The sequence below is a fragment of the Myotis daubentonii genome, chromosome 20 (genome assembly GCF_963259705.1).
Source record: "Myotis daubentonii chromosome 20, mMyoDau2.1, whole genome shotgun sequence".
In the NCBI taxonomy this organism is placed as follows: Eukaryota; Metazoa; Chordata; class Mammalia; order Chiroptera; family Vespertilionidae; genus Myotis; species Myotis daubentonii.
The window spans coordinates 1166860-1189994 of record NC_081859.1 but is presented as its reverse complement, the minus strand read 5'-3'; the positions used below and the strand labels follow the sequence as shown (position 1 = coordinate 1189994).

Sequence of the window (23135 nt, the reverse complement as noted above, 5' to 3'; positions counted from 1 at the left end):
AAGTCGAGGCTGTTTCATGGGGCGAGTTTCCGCCACGGCCACACCCACCCGACACCGGAAAGAAAAGAACACAGTCTCGGTGCTTGGTCCCTCCCGGCTGATGGTCCTCTGATGGGCAGGCTCTGGGGCCACGAGGCCCCAGCCGCTGGTGGTGCAGAAGCGATGGGGAGGGGGAGGGGGAGGGGAAGGGGCTGATGGCTCTGCAAGTTTATTGCTCCAATGACATAGCTGGGCCCAGCAGGCGTGGCTCCGTGGCTGAGTGTCAGCCTATGAACCAGGAGGTCAGGGTTCGATTCCCCCCAGGTTGTGGGCTCGAACCCCAGTGGGGGTCCTGCTCATGCTGGAGGCAGCCGATCCATGATTCTCTCTCGTCATGGATGTTTTGATTTCTCTGTCCCTCTCCCTTCCTCTCTGACATCAACAAAAATATGTGTTTGCTTATTTTATTTTTAAAAATATTTTTATTGATTTTAGAGAGAGGAGCGGAGAGGGAGAGAGGGATAGAATCATCCATGATGAGAGAGAATCATGGATCGGCTGCCTCCTGCACGCCCCCTACTGGGGATCGAGCCTGCAACCCCCTTGCATGTGCCCTTGGCCGGAATCGAACCCGGGACCCTTGAGTCCACAGGCCGACACTCTATCCACTGAGCCAAACCAGCCTGGGCATGTTTGTGGGGGTTTTTTGTTATGTTTTAAAAAAGCTCAGATTCAGGTCCCCAATTAGGACTCCTCAGAGCACAGTCCAGTTAACCCCGGCTGCTCTGCCTCCCCACCAACACGGTGCGATGATGGCGGGTGGGTGGCGGGCTGCGGAAGCCTCACCTGTAGGAGCTAGCTCAGGTGGGAACCGCGGATGGGCAGATGGCATTACTGACACACGCCTAGCCCCGGGGACTCTGCTGGGCAGGGCGGGGCAGGAAAGGTGCGGCGTGACTCAGTCGCCCAGCGCCGTGGAATTCACACTCGTCCTGCATGGCCATTCTGAGCTCGCCTTCAGCCCAGCCTCAGAACAGGAAATGCGGTCATAACGCGAGCTGTTGAGACACGAACAGAAAGACTAACGCCCGTCCTTCTCAGGTGCCTGGAAACTGGGCTCACACCTATTCGTCTACAGCCACTCCTTACCCGTTCGTAGGTGAGGCTTGGAAAACCTGCACGAGCTGACATCTCGGTGGAGGCAGAGAGCACGGGGGATAGCATTTGAGGGCCATTGTTTTTTTGTTTTTAGCGTATTTTTATTTATTTCAGAGAGGAAGGGAGAGAGAGGTAGAAGCATGAGAGAGAGAGAAGCAATGATGAGAGAGGATCATGGATCGGCTGCCTCCTGCAGGCCTCCTAGTGGGGGTTGGAGCCTGCAGCCCGGGCATGCGCCCTGACGGGGAATGGAACCGTGACCTCCTGGTCCATAGGTCGACTCTCAACCGCCGAGCTCATATCCTGTCTTAAAGCACATGACCTCCTCCCAGCTAGAAAAGTCAAACATCGCCCGGCCGGCTGCCTGCTGGGGGATGGAGCCCGCAACCCGGGCATGTGCCCTTGACCGGAATCAAAACCAGGACCCTTCAGTCCACAGGCTGAGGCTCTATCCACTGAGCCAAACCGGCCAGGGCAAATTTCATTTTTTCTTTTTCATTTTATTGATTTTTAGACAGAGGAAGGGAGAGGGATAGAGAGAGAAACATTGGTCTGCTGCCTCCCGCACGCCCCACACTGGAGATGGAGCCTGCAACCCAGGCCTGTGCCCCGACCAGGAATCGAACCGTGAGCTCATGGTTCATGGGTCAGTGCTCGACTGCTGAGCCACGCCGGCCGGGCAGAATATCAGTATTCCATACATCCGTCCAGACCGTCTCTTGTGCTAGGTGGAGAGTGTGCCCGCCACCAGTCTTTGTGAGTCCTCGACCTACAAGGACACACTTGGCACGACAATTTCAGGGAACGCGTTCTATATCCTGTGCACGTCGCCAGCCGACCAGGGCCCCTCCGTGCCAGCTGCCCCGTGTGGATGCGTGTGAGAGGACACGGGGCGTGAGGAAGGCCAAACCCCCAGGCCGAGGCCGTGGTTTCCGAAGGGCGGTTATGCGATCCCTGTGCAGACCTCAGCTTATTCGCTCGCCCCTTTTTTTTTTAACCTCCTGGAAAGCTATAATTTGAGTTTCAGAGCAGCGGTTAGGAGGACATGCTCATCAGGATCAGAAAACCCTGCATTAACCCCCCGGTGACTGGGCGCCGTGGACAACGGGACGGGCCCTCACCGTCCAGGCGGGAGCCCTCCCCGTGCCCCGCACTTCTCCCCGCACCTCTCCCGACTTTCTCCGTCGCTGCTCTTCCTCCCCGTGGCTGGGCTAGAAACTGTTCCTTTTAGAAATCGTTTTTTCCCAAGGCTAGCCTCTCAAAGGGACCCCCCGCCCCCAGCAACCCCCACTTTCCGTAGCAAGCACATAAGCCTTTGCATTTTTTAAAAATATATTTTATTGATTTCAGAGCAGGAGAGAGAGAAACATCCATGATGAGAGAGCATCACTGATCGGCTGCCTCCCGCACGCCCCACACTGGGGATCGAGCCTGCAACCCGGGCATGTGCCCTGACCGGGACTCGAACCCACCGTGACCTCCTGGTTCATAGATCGATGTTCAACCGCTGAGCCACGCCGGCCGGGCCCCCGAAGGCGTTGGCCAGCTCTGTGACACCGGGCCTTCTCTTGCTCCGAATTATGGATCCGCTCTAAGTGGTGAGAAGTGGTGCCGGAGCTGTGCCAGCCCCACAGGCTGGGCGTGTCCGGGCGGGAGCCGAGCCGCCAGGCAGAGCCAGAGACGGCTCATGCTCCCACCTCCGTCAGGGAGGACCCCAGGCCGCCGTGTTGATAATGACCTCATCGCCCAGCTCTCAAACCTGCGGTCATATCAGGGACGCAGGAACGCCTACGAGGAAGGGACCTGAAAGCCCGCGATCAGGCGCCAGCGGCCCATCCTGCAAACACCTGGTAGGACAGTGAGGCTGGCGTCTTTGTGGGATGATAACAGCTCATTCACTCAAGGCCACCAACTAGTCAGACAGCTGACGCGGGTTTTCAAAGTTATTTTAATCCTTTCCTTAAACCCTCTCGTCTGGAATTGGTATGACTGATGCAGCCACCACAACGAGGTAATTAATCAACATATTAACATACGGTACCATGAAGAGAAGATCCCTACTTTTAAAAATATATGTATCTTATTGATTTTAGAGAGAGGGAGAGGGAGAGAAACATCCATGATGAGAGAGAATCATGGATCGGCCGCCTCCTGCACGCCCCACGCTGGGGATCGAGCCCACAACCCGGGCCTGTGCCCTGACCGGGAATCGAACCGTGATCTCCTGGTTCACAGGTCGACGCTCAACCACTGAGCCACGCCGGCCGGCCTAAAAATACTTTCATATCATCTTTTAGGCTCTTTCTAATCTACTTTAACACCATCGCCTTCATTCCCACAGTATCTTGTTGAAATTTAAGATTTTTGTTTTCTTGGCAACATACCTTCACGGCGGCCTAGCTTGTCACTGTTATGGGATTATGACCCGAGGGTCCATCACGGGGCGAGGCCAGGGGCAGGCATGAGACCCGCACACGTGGGTGAAAGTGCAGAGCTCCGTGTGCGGGGCCGAGAGCGGAGGTTCCCACGCGCAGAGGGCCCTGGGGGGCAGCAGACAGGGAAGAGGCAGGCTTGGCCCGACTACAGTGAGTCCCCTCCCAGGACGACAGCACAGACACGCCCACGGAGTCTGCGATTTGAAGGGGGAAAAAAAACCAACTTCCTGTATTTTACAGCTGAGAACAGTGGGAGACAGGAAGTGGCAGGGAGTCCTCCTCTCGGGACAAGGATGGGACCTAAGGACGGCTCACACGGCCCCCCCTCCCGCGCGTCACGGTTTTCCCAGCCGGCCTCCCGGTCGAGGCCACAAACCCGCTGAACGAGTAAATAACTCCGTTTTTGGAACTCGGAGGCTGGGTAATGCTACTGATCAGAGAAAAGGTGCGAAAGGGAGAGGGTGGTAGGGGCCCAGCCGTGGCCAGGGTCATCGCGACGATAAAGTGAATACTGAACAGCCCGGCTGGCGTGCAGGAGGCGGCCGATCCAGGATCCTCTCTCATCGTTGATGTTTCTCTCTCTCTCTCTCTCTCTCTCTCTCTCTCTCTCTCCCCTCTCCCTTCCTCTCAGAAATAAAAAAGTACATAAATACAACTGAGAGGCAGAATATGAAATTAAATAAGAACCAAGTCGGGTGGGGAGCCCGGGGAGCCGGGGGTGTCATGGTTCTGTGGATGCAACTGGGACCGAAGGACGCAGACGGGAGTCCCACAAACCAGGCGATGCCAGGGACATCTGAACACCCCCCCCCCCACGCCCCTCGGTTTTCTGGATGAACGTCACTCACCACCCCAGCCACCTTCCGCTCCGACGGGAACACACGCGAGGTGGCCGTGGGGCTGTGAATGCCTCTTTGTTGCTGCCGTCGAGCGGCAGGGAGGGCACCGTCCCGCCCAACATCTGCCACCCCAGCCGCCCTCCACGGAGATTTATGACTTGGCTGGAACGCTGTACTCATCACACAGCTTTAGGTCAAGGGTGGTGGTTGTTGTTTTTTCCCCCAAATTCTGAAAACACACACACCCCGTTGAACAAAGCCAGCGTTTCATGGGCAGCCTGATTTTCTGCCTCCCTAAGCGCTGTCCTCATTTTTTACTTCTATTTTAACATGTTTGAGGGACGGATGCCATGAGGAGAGCGGGTGTTTCCATAACACCTTCGATCCAAAAGCAATTACCAGCTGGACCGGTTACTAATGCGGATTTTTTTTTTTTTTCCAATAGACGGAGTCACACGTATGTCGATATAGATGCGATTTGATATGTGTGCTATTTTGTTGTATTGGCAACAGGCTTCAAAACTTCATATGTCACATTTGCTGAAGGTGTTAACATCATAGATATTTTTACGCTTAAAAATGTCAAATTTTTGCCCGGCCAGTGTGGCTCAGTGGTTGAGCATCGACCTATGAACCAGGAGGTCACAGGTTTGATTCCTGGTCAGGGTACATGCCCGGGTTGCGGGCTCGGTCCCCAGTAAGGGGGCGTGCAGGAGGCAACCGATCCATGGTTCTCTCTTATCATGGGTGTTTCTATCTCTCCCTCTCCCTTCCTCTCTGAAATCAATAAAAAAATATTTTTTTAAAAAAATGTCGAATTTTGTGCCGAAAAAAGAGCATTTGCGGGAAGTTTTAATTCATTATTTTGAAGAAAAGTGCTGCTGAAAGTGATCGTATACTTCGGGAAGCTAATGGTGAACATGCTCCATCTCAAGATACTTGTGGACGCTGGTTTAAACGCTTTAAAAGTGATGATTTCGATGTGAAAGGCAAAGAACATCCAGGTCAAGTGAAAACCAACGATGACAAGCATTATTGGATGAAGATGCGTGTCAAACTCAAAAACAACTCGCAGAAAGATGAAACGTTGCTCAGCAAACAATTCCCGATTGTTTACAAGCAATGGGAAGGATTTTAAAGGAAGGAAAATGGGTGCCACATCAACTGAACGAAAGGCAGATGGAAAACCGAAAAGTCATCAGTAAAATGTGGCTTCAACCGCACAAAAGTCTTTTTTGCATCGAATTGTGACTGGAGATGAGAAGTGGATTTATTTTGAGAATCCCAAATGCACAAAATCATGGGTTGATCCAGGTCAACCATCGACATCGACCGCAAGGCCAAATCGCTTCGGAAAGAAGACAATGCTCTGCGTTTGGTGGGATCAGGAAGGTGTGGTGTATTATGAGCTTCTAAAACCAGGTGAAACCGTTAATACTGATCGCTACCGACAACAAATAATCAATTGGAACCACGCTTTGATCATAAAACCACCAGAATGGGCCAGAGGAAACGGCAAAGTAACGTTGCTTCATGATGACGCACCATCACACACTTCAAAACCAGTTAAAGACACGTGAAAAGATCTTGCCTGGGAAGCATTAACCCACCCGCCGTATTCACCAGCCCTTGCTCCCTCAGATGACCACTTGTTCTGATCGATGGCACACGCACTTTCTGAGCAGCGCTTCACAACGTGCGAAGAAGTGGAAAATTGGGTCTCTGCATGGTCTGCCTCAAAACAAGAAAAGTTCTATTGGGACGGTCTCCACAAATGACCTGAAAGTCGGGGAAAATGTGTAGCTAGTGACGGATATTACTTTGAAAAAAGCACTTTTGATGTTTCTTTTGAAATTATCGTGTTTTCTTTGATGACAAAATCCGCATTATTAACCGGTAAAGGGCCAATCCGCATTACTAACCAGTATCCGCATTACTAACCAGTGGTTTCACGATCAAAGAGTGGTTCAAATTGATCATTTATTATCGGTAGTGATCAGCACTAACGGTTCCACCTGGTCTGAGAAGCAGGGACCTCCCTTCATTGTTCCATTCTTCGAATTTTCTCCAGCCCCTCGAGGTGTCTACAGCAACGCCATGCCGCCCTGGGAATGAGGATCAATCGCTCTCCCAGCGTTCTATCAACCGGCGCCCTGCGGAGTGGAAATGGTTTTCTAAATTGAACGCCGTCTCTAATCCTCACTAGAAGATTCCAGTGAAGGGAGTGACGCTCCATCCAATGCGGGGATCCTGTGTGGAGACGGGACTTCGCCCGGAACGCAACGGACATAGGAAGGGTGAGTTCAAACCTGCACAGGAGGGGGCTTGGGGGAGAGTCACGCTCGCATGAGGCCTGACTGTAACACCTGCTATTTGGAGGTTTCACTGCTGAGTCACATACAGTGGTTCCATACAGGGACACGCCCTCCGTTTAGACCAGCGGTTCTCAACCTGTGGGTCGTGACCCCTTTGGCGGTCGAACGACCCTTTCACAGGGGTCGCCTGAGACCATCGGAAAACACAGATATCATTACATATTGTTGTTGTGATTAATCACTATGCTTTAATGATGTTCCATGTGTAACCATGAAAATACATCCTGCCTATCAGATATGTACATGATGATTCATAACAGTAGCAACATGACAGTGATGAAGTAGCCACGAAAATAATTTTATGGTTGGGGGTCCCCACAACATGAGGAGCTGTATGAAAGGGCCGCGGCATTAGGAAGGTTGAGAACCGCTGGTTTAGACATTTGATACAAAGGGTCTGGTGGGCCCTGACTGGTGTGGCTCAGTGGATAGAGCGTCGGCCTGCAGACTAAAGGGTCCCAGGTTCGATTCCGGTCAAGGGCATGTACCTTGGTTGCGGGCACATCCCCAGTGTGGGGTGTGCAGGGGGCAGCTGATCAATGTTTCTCTCTCATCGATGTTTCTAACTCTCTATCCCTCTCCCTTCCTCTCTGTAAAAAATCAATAAAATATATTTTTAAAAAAGGTTCTGGTGGGAAAGTACTTACGGCTTTTCTTTCCCTTCCGACGCCGCCGCGGCTTTCCTCCTGCAGAGCCCGGCAGGGGCGTTTTCTTCACGTGGCGGAGGTAAGGCTGGCTTCTCAGAGTCCCGCGAACGTGTCATTTGGATGCCACAGGCTTTCCCTTCTCCAGTCCTCGGCCTCGGGCTGTAATTTCCCGCTTCCTGGCTTTATCCAGAGCCTGCAAATTAGCACGAGAAGCTAAACAGGAAGTTGCATTCCTCTGATCTCTAAAATGAGGAGGAAGACGGGCACGGGCGGGCGAGAAGACACAGGCAGGAGAAGGAGGAAGCCACGTTTTGGGTCTGTTCATCAAACTCCGATCTTCAAATCCCTCCGAACGCCCTGAACCCAAAAGACCCTCCCAAAGCAGGAAGTCGGGCAGTGTGTTTCCCGGCTGTCCCTCCATCATGGTAAAAGGGACAGCCATGCCCGGCCGGCGTGGCTCAGCGGTTGAGCATCAACCCATGAACCAGGAGGTCAGGGTTCGATTCCCGGTCAGGGCACAGGCCCAGGTTGCTGACTCGATCCCCAGTGTGGGGCGTGCAGGAGGCAGCCGATCCATGATTCTCTCTCATCATGGATGTTTCTCTCTCTCTCTCTCCCTTCCTCTCTGAAATCAATAAAAAATATGTATATATATTTTTTATTTTTTTAAGATATATATTTTTATTGATTTCAGAGAGAAAGGGAGAGAGAGAAACATCCATGATGAGATAGAATCATGGATCAGCTGCCTCCTGCACACCCCACACTGGGGATCGAGCCCACAAACCAGGCATGTGCCCTTGGCCGGAATCGAACCTGGGACCCTTTAGTCCTCAGGCTGACGCTCTATCCACTGAGCCAAGCCGGCTAGGGATGGAGATATATGTGTGTATATATATATATATATATATATTTTTTTTTTTTTTTTAAAGGAACAACCACGTGCACATCCACACTCTAGCTAGAAAGAGGCCCTCAAACCTCAGCGTAGTCCCAACTAGAGGTTTACAGGAAGATCTGACTTTTCTATTTTTGGTGACCAACCCGGGAGGGGAACTAGCCCAGAGGCCAGGACAGTCAAATACCAACCATAGTTGAAAATACCAGCATCCCTGAAACGACAATAACTGTTTCCACCGCAAACAGGACAACAGATGTGACTGCCCCTGGGAGCCCGCGGGCCAGGCCTCCCTTTTCGGTTTAGACACGGACTCGGGGCGACTCCGGGAGCTCCCTGGCCTCCCCGGGCGGGGCTGCTCCACCACCCACTTGGCACCACACCACGCGGGGCTCGCCGGGAGCGCTGTGAAGACCGTGAAGTAATCCTCGTAAAATCCCGCAGGCCGTCCGGATGAAAAGCCGCCCTGTGTGGAGAAGTGACAGAGGCCCGCCCAGCGCGTGTGGGTTTCCAGCTGGCTGCGGGGCTCAGTCTTTAGCGAGCGAGGCGCCCTTCCACCCCCACTCCCCCAACCCCTGGTCATTCTTTTCTCTTTTTAAAATATTATTTTTATTGATTTCAGAGAGGAAGGGAGAAGGGGAGAGAGAGAGAGAGAAACATCCATGATGAGAGAGAATCATGGATCGGCCGCCTTCTGCACGCCCCCCCACTGGGGATCGAGCCCGTAACTCAGGCATGGGCCCTTGACCGGAATCGAACCTGGGACCCTTCAGTCCGCAGGTGGACGCTCTATCCACTGAGCCAAACCGGCCAGGGATGGTCATTCTTTTTTTTTAAATATATTTTTGATGAGAGAGAATCACTGATCGGCTGCCTCCTAGACACCCCACACTGGGGATGGAGCCCATAAGCCGGGCCTGTGTCCTTGACTGGGAATCGAACCGCGACCTCCAGGTTTATATAGGTCGACGATCGACGACCGAGCTATATCGGCCGGTCCCCTCGGTCATCCTTGACCTGGTGGATTCCAAGTTTCATTAATCTACCTCCTGGAGTTACAAAGTCACCTAAGGTCTTCGCCACCGTGGTCTCTCCGTTTGCCACATGAGGGTAAGAACAGGTCTGCGGTGAGGATGAAGTAAGTTAATACAGGTAGAAAGTGTTCATACGTAGTAAGTGCCAGCAGCTATGAGGGTGACGCATGGAAAGTGGGCGACAGTGTGTGGGTACGTGCTGTCAGTTTTAAAATATCACACGAGGTTGCCCTGGCCGGGTAGCTTAGCTCGGTTGGTTGGAGCATCGTCCCGACACACCAAGGTTGCGGGTTCGATCCCCACTCAGGATGCATATAAGAATCAACCAGCGAATGCATAAATAAGTGGAATAGCAAATCAGTGTTTTTCTCTCTTTTTTTCTCTCTCAAAATCAATAAATAAAAATTCAAAAAAAAGAAAGACAAGGTCTCTGGGGAGTGCGAAAGGTTACGTGTTTCTTTGTTTCTGAGATGTCTAGAGCTGCAACAAGGCTTCCGGCCGATGGAGATGGAGGCACGGAGGAGAGCTGGGCCCCTCTGGACCCAAAGTCCCCGAGTTTTCTCATGAAAATTTTGCTTCCTCGGCCGCCTCCTTCAACACTGTGTCCTCAGCAGGCAGGCTGTCAATCAACATTGGCCGGACACATTTATGACTCAGAGCGACGGAGGGTGCCCACCAGGAAGGAAGTCTGGTGGAGACTGAATTTTCCAGGAGAAAGAGAAACATGTAAAAAAGCCAGGCCCGTGGCTCAGGGGTGGAGCGTCCACCCTATGAAGCAGGAGGTCAGGGTTCGATTCCCGGTCGGGGCACGTGCCCGGGTTGCGGGCTCCATCCCCAGTGGGGGGCGTGCAGGAGGCGGCCAGCCCATGATTCTCTCTCATCCTTGATGTTTCTCTCTCCCTCTCTGTTCCTCTCTGGAATCAATAAAAACATATAGAAAATGCCATAAAACAGGGAGGAGGTCTGTGTGTGTGGGAATAAGTGAATACGCTGTTGTCTGTTGGAAAGAGATTCCAAGCCCAGAGACAAATCACAGAGGGAGGACGGTGCGGTCGGACGGGCGGCCCAAGGCACCCCGGGGCGTGGGGCTTGTTTTCCACGAAGCCAGCGATCTCAAGGAGGCAGGGGAGGGCATGTCTTTCTGACTGGCGTTCTGTGGAGATGCCCAGTGTTTAAAAAGGGATCATTCTGAAGGTGCCACAAAGAACACCCTATTAGCGCGTCTGTCTCCCTGGAAATGAATCCCTCTTTGTCCTGGGGTGTTTCTCTGTTAATAAGAGCCTCCTGCGGTGACCCCAGGTTTCGAGGCCTCCCTGCAAGTGAAAGCTGCCCTTTGTGTGGGCACTTCACCACCCCCCCTCCCTCCGTGCCCCATTCCTAAAACACACGCCTCGCGATCGGGGCCAGAGTGTGATGGCGTCGCTGCTAAACGCATCCCCGCGGGATCGGGGGACAAGCCACAGCCGCTGCCTTTGTCTCCTCCTCTTCCTCATTGTGTTTATTGAGGTTGCGGTGGCTCCCAATCCAATCCCGCGAGCACTGACCCGCACCCACTCCGAGAGGGAGGACCGGGCCAGGTCACACGCCCGGCGCGAAGTGGGTGGACATGGTTTCTGGCCTCAGAAACCTTGTATCGCCCAGGCTGGTGTGGCTCAGTGGATAAAGCGTTGGCCTATGGACTGAAGGGTCCTGGGTTCGATTCCAGTCAGGGGCATAGGCCTGGGTTTCGGGCTCGATCCCCAGTGTGGGGCATACAGGAGGCAGCCAATCAGTGATTCTCTCTCATCATGGATGTTTCTCTCTCTCTCTCTCTCTACCTTCCTCTCTGAAATCAACAAAAATGTATATTAAAAGTTTGAAAAAAAAAAGAAACCTTATATCAGCTCTAGGATTATGGTTAAGGGGAAATGTTTCACTCTCTCTCTTCGACCTGTGCAGGCTACAGGTTTGAGAATTCAGTTGCAGGTGAATTTGGCTACGTTGTTGTTGTTGTTGTTGTTATTATTATTAAATCCTCACCTGAGGATATGTTTCCATTGATTTTTAGAGAGAGTGGAAGAGACAGAGAGAGAGCAAGAAACATCGATGGGAGAGAGACACATGGGTTGGCTGCCTCCTGCACTCCCCCCGACCCGGGTCAGGGAGGGGCCTGCAGTCAAGGTACAGGCCCTTGACTGGAATCGAACCCGGGACTCTTGGGTCCACAGGCCGATGATGCTCTATCCACTGAGCCAACCCGGTCAGGGCGGATTCGGCTACAGTCGATCGCACGGAGGTTCCCCAGGACACCTGCATGCCCTGTCGGCACTTCGTCTCTCGAAGGACTTACCTCCCTTCCATCACGTTATTCATCTAAGGACCCGTCGGCCTCCGTCATCCAGGCGGGGAGCAGACCCAGGGAAGGGTGGCCCAGGCGTGGAGCCAGCAGAGCAGGGCCGGCTTCTGAATCGAGACTCAAGAGATGAGTCAACCACGGACTCCTGGCTGTGCCACTCAGTCCGGACGACCCTCAGTCCTTCCTTCGTCTGGAACGGAAAGATGGGAGTAACGCCGGTTTCTCAGCATGGACGTGCGAGTTCACGTCGTCATCCCATGACCCCGCTGTTGGCGCTGTGACCCGCATGCTAATTTTATGGGCCCCTATGCCTATGGGACAGACTCTGTTCGTGTTCATTACATTATTGAAAAATGACGGCAGCCACCCTGCGGCGTAGGACTGTCCTCACCCGCACTCTTCTCCTGGCCCACGCTGCCAGCAAGGATTACCTAGAGGGCCTCCTATGTTCACGGTGAGGATTTGTAGGGATTAAACAGGATTAAAGGGGCAAGCTTGCTGGCGGAGCTACCTACCCTTTTATTTTTTAAAAATATTTGTATTGGTTTCAGAGAGGAAGGGAGAGAGAGAGAGAAACATCAATGATGAGACAGGATCATGGATCGGCTGCCTCCTGCACGCCCCACACTGGGGATCGAGCCCACAACCCAGGCATGTGCCCTGACTGGGACTCGAACCCTGACCTCCTGCTTCATAGGTGGACGCTCAACCAACCACTGAGACACATTGGCCGGGCCAGGCTACCCTTTTAGGTAGCACGGCCCAAAGCCCCTCTCCTCAGGCTTCCTATATCTTGCTTCTATCTTCAGAGCAAGTAATTCCAGGGGGGCTCTGGAATAGGACAGTCCTGGGTTCAAATCCTGGGTCTGCCCGTTTCCTAGTTGTGTGCTACCGGCGGATTTAAATTTTTTTTTTCTGAGCTTCAGTTTTCGCCCCTGTGAAACGAAGATAACACAGGATTGATCATAATTAAAATTAGATACTGTATTCAAACGAGATACAGTGAGGAATCAGTGAGTTAAGTAAACGAAATAAGCGCTAACTACAACAATATCCATCCCTTACTCCTCTAAGTATTCACCGAGCAGCTACTGTGTGGTCTAAGCACGCCCCAGGTGCTGGGAGAAGACCCTGTCATCCGTGGGAAAGACAGCCGAGTCATGGATGACTGCACATAGTGTGGCCAACGCTGTGATAGACATAAGCACAGGGTGCGCTGGAAGCAGCCGGGGAGGCACCTACTGACCGCCCGGCTGGGGGCGAGGGGGGGGGTGTGTGTGTGTCAGGGGCTATCAGGGAGGGCTTCCTGGAGGAGGCGATGACCATGAAGAAGCTTGAGGGGGGAGCAGGAGTAAGCCAGGGGGGACAGAGGGGACACACCGGGCAAGGGCACAGCTCTGAGCTAGCAGGTTCCTTTGGGAAGATGGAGAGCAGCTCTGATATAAGGAGGTCATCACGGTGTGTCTGTAGGTGCCAGACCCTGGCGGGCAGTCAGTGTGCTTTGCGAAGGAAGGTGTGAGTGGCGAGCACGGAGTTAAGGAGAGGATCCTTAAACCTCCTGAAACCCCCGGCGAGTGAATGCACGCGCCTCCCCTCCGTCGTTTCGTGGCCCCCACCCTGGAGGGTTCCTCCGAGAATTAAGCAGAATGGGGCTCGTCGGGTTCGCTGCAAAAGTGCATGCCACGCACCCAGCGTTTTCATAAATACCAGTTCTCTCTGCTCAGATGGGAGCTCCTACCAGGCCTCTCTCCGCCCATCCTTCCCTTGCCTTCCCAGCAGTGGCAGGGGCAGCGGCCCGGCGCCAGGGACGCGGAGGATGTCCGCCCCGGCGAGCATCCGAGTGATGAGTACAAAGCAGACGCGCGGGACCCGGGCTGGAGAGGGCGGCGCATGCTCAATGAGCCGAACCTGGGGCCGAGATGCCAGCGGCTGGAGAAAGATGGTAGAGGGCGTGGCCAGGGGCGTGGCCTAGGCGTGGACTGGGCGGGAACGAGGCTGGGCATGCTCAGTGCGCCCGGGCCGAAGTGCCTGCGGCTGGAGGGGAGCCAGCCAGGGGCGGGTACGAGGGCGTGGCCGAGGGTATGGGTGGGGCGAAAGCGGGACTGCGCATGCTCAGTGCGCCGAGCCTGGGGCCGGGATCCTTGCAGCTGAAGGAAAGCCGGGCTGCGGCCGACCAGGGGGCGGGAACTGGGGCGTGGCCTTTCCTGGGCGGGGCCTGTCAGGGGCGGGGCCGCGAGAGGGCGCATGCTCAGTGCGCCGCGCCTAGGGCGAGCATCCCTGCGGCTGAAGGAAAGCCAGGCTGGGGCCGACTTGGGGGCGGGGCCTGCCGGGGGCGGGGCCTGTCCGGGGCGGGGCCGCACCAGGGCGCATGCTCAGTGCCCGCAGCTGCTCCCTCGGTCCAGTGCCGCAGCCGGAAAACCGCAGCGGTGGCGGCGGCGGCGGCGGCCGCGGGGGCGCGAAGGAACCGGGCGTGAAGGGGGAAAGCCCTGAGGGCGTCACCGATAAGGCGGGAGCTGAGAGCCGGCGGCGGCGTCTCCCGGGCGGCGGACGCGGGGCGGCGGCGGGGGGCGCGGAGGAGGGCCGGCCGCCGTGATTTTGACGTTTCCTGAGCGTCGTGCCGCCGGCCGCCCCCGCCCGCGCCCCTGCGCCCGCGGCCTGACGGAGGGAGCGCAGCCTCGCCATGGCGGGCCTCGGGCCCCGGCGCCGGCGCTGAGCCCCCGGCCGCCCCGCGCTGCAGCCGCCGCCCCCGCCGGGCGGCCGAGCGCAGACAAAGGGGAGCGGCGTCGCTCACGCGCGCTCGCGGGCGGGCGGCGGGGGCGGCGGCCGGTCCCGGGCCCGGCGGCGGCGGCGGCCGGAGGCGGGGGCTCCCCGCGCGCGGACCCCGAGCCGCCCCGCCGTCCGCGCGCCATGTGAGCGCCCGCGCCGGGCGCCCAGCACCCCGCGACCATGGGGGACGCCGCGGAGCCGCGCGAGCTGCGGAGGACGTTCATTGTCCCCGCCATCAAGCCCTTCGACCACTACGACTTCGCCCGCGCCAAGATCGCCTGCAACCTGGCCTGGCTGGTGGCCAAGGCCTTCGGGACAGGTAGGCGGCGGCGCCCCCGCCCCGCGCCCCCCTCCCCGCGCCCCGCGCCCGGCCTCCCGCCCGCGGGCGCCGGGAGGGAAGGCAGGAGGGACCCTGGCGGCGGGTTGGGGCCGGAGCCCGGGGTCGGGGCGGGGACGGGGCCGGGGGAGGCGGGGGGGTCCGGCCGGGCTCCTGGGATTGGATCGCGGACGGGTTTGTTTTGGGGGCAATTTGGACGGGTTGCGACCTCTGGTTTTCATCGATGCCGTTTGCTCCCCTCCTTGCGATGCACCCCCCTCCCCCCCCGCAACCCCCATAATTGTGCCCGCTCCGCCGGCCGATCTGAGCTGGTGTCTGTGTGGCTGGAGGACGGGGTGGGGGGGTGGGGGGTTTGGGGGGGCGGGGGGCGTAGCTCTGCCTTGATTTTGACACTTGGGACGAGGTGCCGTCCGGGCTCCCGCATGTCAGGCGCCCGCCCGGCCGGCCGACCGGGTCGAAAGGCGCCGGGATTGGCTCGTCCTCCGCTCGCCGGGGTTGCGGGCGCCCGGAGCGCCGCCGTGATTGAGCCCCGGGGCAGTGTTTCCATTTCGTATTTGCCAGGGAGACATAGTCCTTTTTTTTTTCTTTCTTTCCTTTTTCCTTTTCTCCCCAAAACGGATGTTGGCTTCTTCCGTGGAGGGGAAAGAAGCACTCGCCGCCGTGGGGTGTTTTTTATTTGTCTTTTTCAAGCGGGAGAGGGCTTGCCAGGCCACGGCTGCTGACGCGCTCCCGCGGACCCAGGCTTTTGCAGAATAACAGGAAAGGGCCTCCCGCCGGGACTCGGCGGCGGCGGCCCCGGGAGCCCGCGCGGCGCCCGGTCGCTGGGAAAATCGGAGCTTTGCCTCGGAAGCTGCGCCCTTTTCTCGTCCGGCGGCTTTTAGGGGCCGTTGTGTAAGGTTTCTGGCCACCCCCCCCCCCCGTTCATCCCTTTGGGGCATGTGATGCATTGGCTGGGAAAGCGTCTTAGGGTTTACACGCTTGTCTCCAGGTGTGAAGGGTCGTTTGGGGATCGAGGGGTTGCACGGCCACCTGGGAACCAGGAGGTCAGGGTTGGGTTCGGTTCCCCAGCAGGGCACATGCTGATCCCTGGTGTGGGGCGCGCAGGAGGCAGTGGATCCGGGATTCGCTCTCATCACTGAGGTTTCTCTCTCTTTCTCCCTCCTTCTCCCTTCCTCTCTGGAATCAGTTTAAAAAATATATATATATATATATAGTTTGGGGAGGTGGGGTGGGGGATGGCTTACGCCCCCCTTTAGAGCTGTGGCAGGAGGTGGGTCAGGATTTGACTCACTCCTATCGCTCAGCTGCGCCCAGCTGATATTCTCCCGAATGCTCGTTTTCCTTAACGTGGGAAGGAGTCTCGGTGTTTGGGAAACTGTCTGAATCCCTTTCGCAGGAGCGGTCACATTCTGCACGATTTCACATATGTGCGTGTGGCGGCTTTCTTTGCGTTTGCATCCTCGGGCTTTGGTACCGAAGGAGGAGAAGATGTCAGGTGTTTTAAAAAGCGGGCATCAGGCGGAGACGTGATTTTTTAAAAAGTCGTTTTTGAAAGAGCCTGCATGTCCAGGGTTTCTCTGGAACCGAGGGTCCGGTCACACGCAGGAGGGGCGCAGAGCTTTGCTGGGGTGTTCCTATTTTCCGGCACCTCGGCCCCCAGCAGCGAGGAGCGGGGATGTGTTTCAGCCCACGAGCGGGAGCCCACGTGGAGCAGAAATGAGGCCGAGTCCGTGGAGAAGGTGCAGGAGGACCTGTGTGCACCAGCCGCGCCTTCTCCCGGAACCCAGGACACTCTAGCCCAGATGTCAGCCAGCAAGTGGCCCGGGGTCACCGAGGCTCCTGACCGGAACCCGCCTCCTGTCTGTCTGTCAGGCTGGCTGTCTGTCAGGCATGTCCACTAGCTCCTGGGCCCAGGAGGGACATGTAGCAAGCTCGCTTCCGGAAGAAAGGAAGTGAAAGGAATCGCATGTGAGTGGCAGCCCTGCTGGGCCGGGGCCTGGGCTCCAGGCTGTGCACCGAGGTGCCCATTTGGGGTTCGGGGCTCCCGGCCCCTTGGTGATGCCGGTGCTGGGTCCTCCCTTCTAAAAAACCCTCGCCACTCACAGAGAGAGCTCACAGCCTTCCCGCTCCTGTCACGCTTTCCCGAGGGCGGGGACAAGTCGGGATCTGACCGGCTCCCCGGGTTTGGCGATGCTGGGGACTGGGCATGCCGGGATCCCCAGCCCTCTAAGCACGTGGCTTCGCTTCTTCCCACAGCAGCCCTCCCTGCGGCTGCTCCCGGTTAGCAGATGAGGGAGCTGACACATCTGGCCAGTGGTGGGTTCTGCGAGCTCAGGGCTTTCTGCGCTCAGAGCCCTGCCCCTTCCCGCATCTGCGGAGTCATCTCATCGGCGGCTGTAAAGTGTGCATCCAGCGCTCCGTAACCGGCTCCCTTTTTCCTTTGAAGAGTGGGCCTGTCTAAACTAACTGTCAGATGGTTTCAGTGGGTATTGTTGGTACTTGGTAACATTTGCCTGGGCAACCGTTGGAATGTCTAAAAACCCAGGAAAACCCAGCTTCAGGACCTCAGAGCGACTTAGAAACAAAAGGTGAATGCGTTAGCAGCCCTGCTGTGCCGGCACATTTTATTTCTTAGCCGGTGCTCTTTCAAAGCATAAATGCATACGGTGTGAACAGGAAAAGGGGAACGTTTTCTTTCTCCTGATGTCACTATGCTTCATTTGCTGCAGACACTTATGCAGCGAATGCTAACAGACTTCATGTTTCAAAGGTTTTGCCTCATAGTAGTCAGTTAATCATTCGAAAATCAGCCCGACTTTGCTCTGATTAGTAAAATCACTTCTGTAGCGATGTGGTATAGGGTCTTCGGGCATGGATTTTGTCGTTTCCCATGATAAGCTGTCTAACTTTTGACATAGTCAAGAGTAGCCAATGTTAGAACCAGATGTTGAAAAGTCACTTAAAGTGATAGCTAGAAGTCACTGTGGGCATGGAATGAAGTGTTTGAGCCGTAAATGAATAAATAAAGCATGAGCGCATCACACCTAGAAAGCAGACAGGTGGAGGCTCACCTCCTCTGAAGTCCGGTGTCAGAAGCTTTGAATCGTCTCCTTCTCTTTTCACTGAAATGGTCTGAAGAGTCTGGATGTCGGCCGTTCCTTTTGTGGAAGAATGCAGACCCGGTTCTGATCAAGTCAGGATTCGGCTTGTTTGGGTGCGTTGTAACCAGTAACAGATACTCTGATGACTGAGCAGGGCAGGAGCGGGAGGGCAGCCTGCCCGCGCGGCCAGGATGTCACCCAGTCGCCCTGAAGGTCCCGCTCCCTCAGTCCTTTGGAGGAAGTGGTGGGCGCGAGCGTCTGAATGACTCGCTTCCTCACCGAATTCTTGCGTGTGGAGATCTTAGCGTGCACTTCCTCATGTCACTGTATCATGTCAACTCTGTCCAGTGGTATCTCCCTTCCGGGCCATTCAGTGGAGTACAGCATCAAATCACTTGCTCTTACAAACACGCCTGACGCTCTGTGTGTTTGTCCCAGCACATGCTGGAGTGCAGCTCGGTGGTGCTCACGCCGGGGGTGACGGCGGGCCAGGGGGCCAGGGTGCGCTGCCCTCAGGAGGGCGCACAGCAGGGGCTTGTGTGGGACGTGCCGCAGGAGCCAGCAGGCCATTCCCAGGAGCTCGAAGTGGGTTGGGACAGAGGGGACACCTGCTCACAGAGGAAGGGAAAGGGAAGGGGAGAGAGAGAAACATCAATGATGAGAATCATGGATCAGCTGCCTCCTGCACGCCCCCTACTGGAGACAGCCCACAACTTGGGCGTGTGCCCTGATCAGCAATCCCACCGTGACCTCCTGGTTCACAGGTCGACGCTAACCACTGAGCACGCCGCCCGGGCTGCTCACAGCTACTGAGAACTTACACCTACGGCGTCAGGCACTTCCATGTCTTATCTCACTTTAACCCCAGGACATGAGGATGACAGGAGGCTGGTCAAGAGCTGGAAACTGTTAGTCATTCCAGTTACACGGGGGAGCCCGAGGCCCGGGGGGTAGGAGCTCATCCGCACCACCCCCTTCCGGAGTGTACTCTGCCCTCTTGACCGCTGCCCAAGAGGCGCTAGGTAGTAGGGGGGATCCCAGCATTCTGAATGACTGGACTTGGGGTGCCTGGGGAGGGTTTGAATGAAAGGCAGTCTGTAAGAGCATGCGGCCACCTGAGGTTTTAGGGAGGATGAGGTCACCTGAGCTTTGAGAGTCAGTGACTGGGAGGGTGAGTCGCGATGCCATTGGCCAAGGGGGAGAGAGCAGCGGAGTGGAAGGCACGCCACCTTTGTTTGAGGAAACGTTGAACTTGGTGCGTTGGCCAAATCTCCAAGAAGGCTGTGATGCCGCTAGCTGCAGGTGTGGGTGTGGGGACGATGGAGAAAGGAGGCCGTGTAGAAAGTGTAATTGAACTTGGAAGTAGATGAGATCACAGGGGCGAGAAGACATTTCAGGCAGGATCGAGGGCAGTGAGCCCTTCGAAAGCTTTTGGGGGAGCCTGAGGAAAAGGAGGCCGAGGGAGAGCCGTTGAGTGTGGAGAGAATTACAGGGGGGATGCTGAGGCCCCGGGAGGAGGTCTTACAGCGCAGGCGCGGTTTAACCGGGCCTGTCCCCTCCAGTTGGAGCTCCAGCAGGGAGATACGGTGACCGTGTAACTGCGTGGAGCTCCGGAAACGCCTAAGGAGGGGAGGTGGCGGGCCACCGGGCCCTGGAGGGAGGGCAGTCACACTGGGCCCTGGAGGGAGGGCAGGCACTGCAGGTGGAGGAGCTGGTGTGCGTGGCCGGAGGCTGAGACCCGGGCCGTGTCAGTGACGCAGCTCAGCCCAGCGGGTTGGGGGAGGTGGCGTGCCCAGCGGGTTGGGGGAGGTGGTGTGCCCAGCGGGCTGGGGGAGGTGGCGTGCCCAGCGGGCTGGGGGAGGTGGTGTGCCCAGCGGGTTGGAGGAGGTGGGAGACCCAGCTGGAAAGGTAGAGTGGAACAGAGCTGTTTGAAGGGCCAGCTTAAGGAACAATGGATTTAAAACTAGAATGACTAGTTCACTGAGCACGTACTAGTATTTTGTGAGAGAGTGAGGAACAGAGAGAAGGGCGTTCAGGGCAGAGCGGCTGGAATGGCAGAGGCAGACAGCTCTGCAGGGAAGGGAGTGTGGCCACAGGAGCTGGGCAGGGGCAGGGCAGGCCTCCCTGCAGGTCACAGGGAGGGCTTAACCCTCAGAGAGGTCAGAGGTCTTTGAAAACCCGGCTCGTTGCTGGCGTAGACGTGACCAGCTTGCTCTGGGGATAAGCAGGCCTGGCTGTGGGAGAGAGTGGTTGGCTGGAGCAGGGACGAGGGTGGACGGGTGGAGGAGACAGGTGTCGGGGTAAGTGCCTGGCCTGTGACCAGCGCTGACTGCCGGGGCTGGTGGCACGGGGCTCCGGCCATAGAAGGGTGGGTTGGGACTGGATTTGGTGATGGGTGTGATTTGGGGGTGGAGAGAGGGACGGGGCTGGGGATGACCCCGAGGTTCCGACTGGGCAGCTAGTGGCTCCTGGATGGAGGGGACCCTGGAAGATGCTCACGTTTGGGAGGAAAGATTGATTTGGGGCATCTCAAGGTTTTGCAACTTTTTTTCCAGAATAATTTCAAAACCTAACATAATCCAGGGAACTCCTGAGTGCCCCAGACCCAGGGTGACCGATTGGTAGCATTCTGCTCCGTGTCTTTTATTCTCTCTCGTTTCCCCTTCCCCCCACGCGCTCACACAAACACACACTCACACTCACACACTTACACACATGCTCTCTCACGCGCATGCTCACACTCTTACACATGCACACACGCTCTCATGCTCTCACACACTTACACACATGCTCTCTCACGCGCACACATGCTCACACTCTTACACATGCGCACACACACACACGCTCTCATGCTCTCACACACTCACACGCTCTCTCACGCGCACACATGCTCACACTCTTAAACACGCGCGCGTGCTCGCACAGATTCTTAGCTCATCTTGCACGGTTCCCCCTCCAGCCCTGGAGCAGCCTTTCTCGGGGCGCGGCCTCCTTCTGGCGGGCAGGGTCTCAGAAAGCAGCTCAGAGGCGCGGCGCCCATGGCAGGCAGCGAGGAGACCCACGTGGTGCACACACAGCCCGTAGCTACGTCAGAGAGGAGACCCGGGCTCATGCCCACACTCCCATTGCCGGCCTCCCCAGGTCACTCACGCCCCCTTCATGTGTGTGACCCCTGTCAGGGAGAAGCCGGCTCCCGGGTGGAGTTGAGGCTCCCTGTGCCACCCCGTGAGGAGATGAGAGCGGGAGGAGTGTCACGAGAGAGGGCGGACTGTGAGCTGAGGAATGCGGCCCAGCACCTCGCCCGCCCGCATGTGATGGGGAAGGAGGGAGCGAACTCTTCCCTGGCATCTGCTCTGAAGACGCCGCCCTGTGTGACTGTCCGGGGGCCGCTGTGGCGCCAGGACACTGGACAGAGACGTCTGCTGTCCTTGGCCCCTCAGTGTTGTCGGGAGTGACTGTCCTGTAGGGAATGAGTGAACCCCGAGGGTCAGGGTCAGGGCCGTGCCCTGAGGAGGTGACGCTCATGAGTCTGAGTGGAAAGAGCCCCGCGTGCAAGTTGGAGGAGGAGGAGGGCTGAAGGGGCGGAGGGGAGAGCTGGCGCTGTAGCAGCAGAATGTGCGGCGTCGGGCCCAGGGCAGGGGGAGGGCGCTGGAGTCGAGGAGGGTCGCAGGCACATCTGTGGACCTGGGGACTCAGACCCCCTACCAAGGACGTGGGTGAACAAAGACTCATCTTTTTTTGTTTTTTAATTGATTTCAGAGAGGGAGGGGGAGAGAGAAAAAGCATCAATGATGAGAGAGAATCATGGATCAGCTGCCTCCTGCACGCCCCCTACTGGGGATCAAGCCCACAACCTGGGCACGTGCGCTTGACTGGAATCGAACCTGGGACCCTCCAGTCCGCAGGCCGACGCTCTATCCACTGAGCCACATGGGCTAAGTCAGGACTCATCTCTTTAAGTCCAGTGCCCCCATCATTCCCACTGCTGGTGCCACCTCCATGGCAGGGAATGTGGGTGAAGAGGCCTGAGGTGTGGCTTTGAAGGTGATCCTGCGGCCGAGGTGAGTGGCCAGGAAGCCTTCACTTCTCAGAGGAACCTCGCGTGCCCTGGCACATGGAGGCAGCGGGCAGCTCGCCAGCTTCATGGGAAACGATGGCAATCGCCTCCTTGAGCAGCACTCCCCGTCCCCGTCCCTCAGGCCTTTCAGGTGACGGCGGCTTCCAAGCTCAGATCCGGGAAGTGTGATGACCCCGTCGGGGGGGGGGGGGGTTGTGCTGAGGCTGGTGCACAAGAAAAACCCGCCCGCGCCCCTGGCAGCCTCTCCCGGAGTCCCTCTTATCTGGGCCGCACGCTGGGGAGAGGGCGAAACCTCTTATCGCTGACGCCTGTTTATCTCCTAACGTGCCGTTTCGGTTCATGGGTTTCAAAATGTGACACAAGTCCAAACTGTTCTTAAGAAACGGAGCCTGCACTGTTGGTAGAAATGAGACCTTTCCCAAGTTGCCTCTGAAGCATATAGTTCGTGAAGACCTGGTTTTAAAGTGACCTGTTTGGGCCCGGCCGGGTGGCTCAGTGGTTGAGCATCGACCTCTGAACCAGGAGGTCACAGTTCAGTTCCCAGTCAGGGCACGTGCCGGGTTGCAGGCTCCATCCCCAGGGTGGGGGTGCAGGAGGCAGCTGATGAGTGATTCTCTCTCATCATGGATGTCTCTCTCCCTCTCCCTTCCTCTCTGAGATCAGTAAAAAAAAAAAAAAAAGTGTATATATGTAAAGGGACCTGTTCTTTGGGGTGGAAAGGTCTCTTTCTGCCGTTTTTATGCTGTGGGCCCTTGGCTCCCCTGGCTGTGGGAGGTTTGAAGCTCACCTTGTACCTGGGATGGGAGTGGGATTGGTAGACGGGCCCTCAGAAATGGTCAGGTGTGGGCACAGGATGGGAAAGCAGCCACTAACTGGGAGGATACACAGGGGTGACGGGTGAGGGGGAAGTTTGTGACCCTGATAACGAGCAGTCTTTTAGGGGGTCCCTCAGCTCCTCGGGTGCTGGGTTAGGGGGTCCCTCAGCTCCTGGGGTGCTGGGTTAGGGGGTCCCTCAGCTCCTGGGGTGCTGGGTTAGGCGAGTCCCCACGTGCACACGCCTTCTGTGGTTCCCAGCGAGCTGTGTGCCCTGCCCGGCAGCCGGCTCGCCGCTGGTTAGTGCAGCTGTGGGGAGGAGAGTGCTTTCAATTATTAA

The 23135-nt window shown here is 56.7% G+C and overlaps 1 protein-coding gene and 1 long non-coding RNA gene across 8 annotated transcripts in view; one reads left to right on the top strand and one right to left on the bottom strand.

Moving 5' to 3' along the window:
- Window positions 1-488: 488 nt before the first annotated feature.
- Window positions 489-13980, bottom strand: LOC132222428 (uncharacterized). Of its 3 annotated transcripts, none has more exons than XR_009450222.1 (3): window positions 13389-13980; window positions 11695-11890; window positions 489-1037 (listed from the first exon to the last, which is right to left on the bottom strand). It is a non-coding gene; the product is annotated as an uncharacterized LOC132222428 (long non-coding RNA). The 3 variants fall into 3 exon arrangements; XR_009450223.1 differs by having other exon boundaries at window positions 13408-13980; XR_009450224.1 differs by lacking the exon at window positions 489-1037 and adding an exon at window positions 10216-10678.
- A 99-nt stretch (window positions 13981-14079) lies between these two features.
- The window catches only part of CAMSAP2 (calmodulin regulated spectrin associated protein family member 2), a 35441-nt gene continuing 26385 nt past the window's right edge, over window positions 14080-23135 (top strand). For 3 of the 5 annotated variants that reach the window (XM_059677317.1, XM_059677314.1, XM_059677313.1), the window contains exon 1: window positions 14080-14785. In XM_059677317.1, coding sequence (XP_059533300.1) covers window positions 14647-14785 — 139 coding nt within the window. In that variant the 5' untranslated portion in view covers window positions 14080-14646. The remainder of the gene's footprint in view (window positions 14786-23135) is intronic. The other 2 variants (XM_059677316.1, XM_059677315.1) reach the window with 1 other exon arrangement.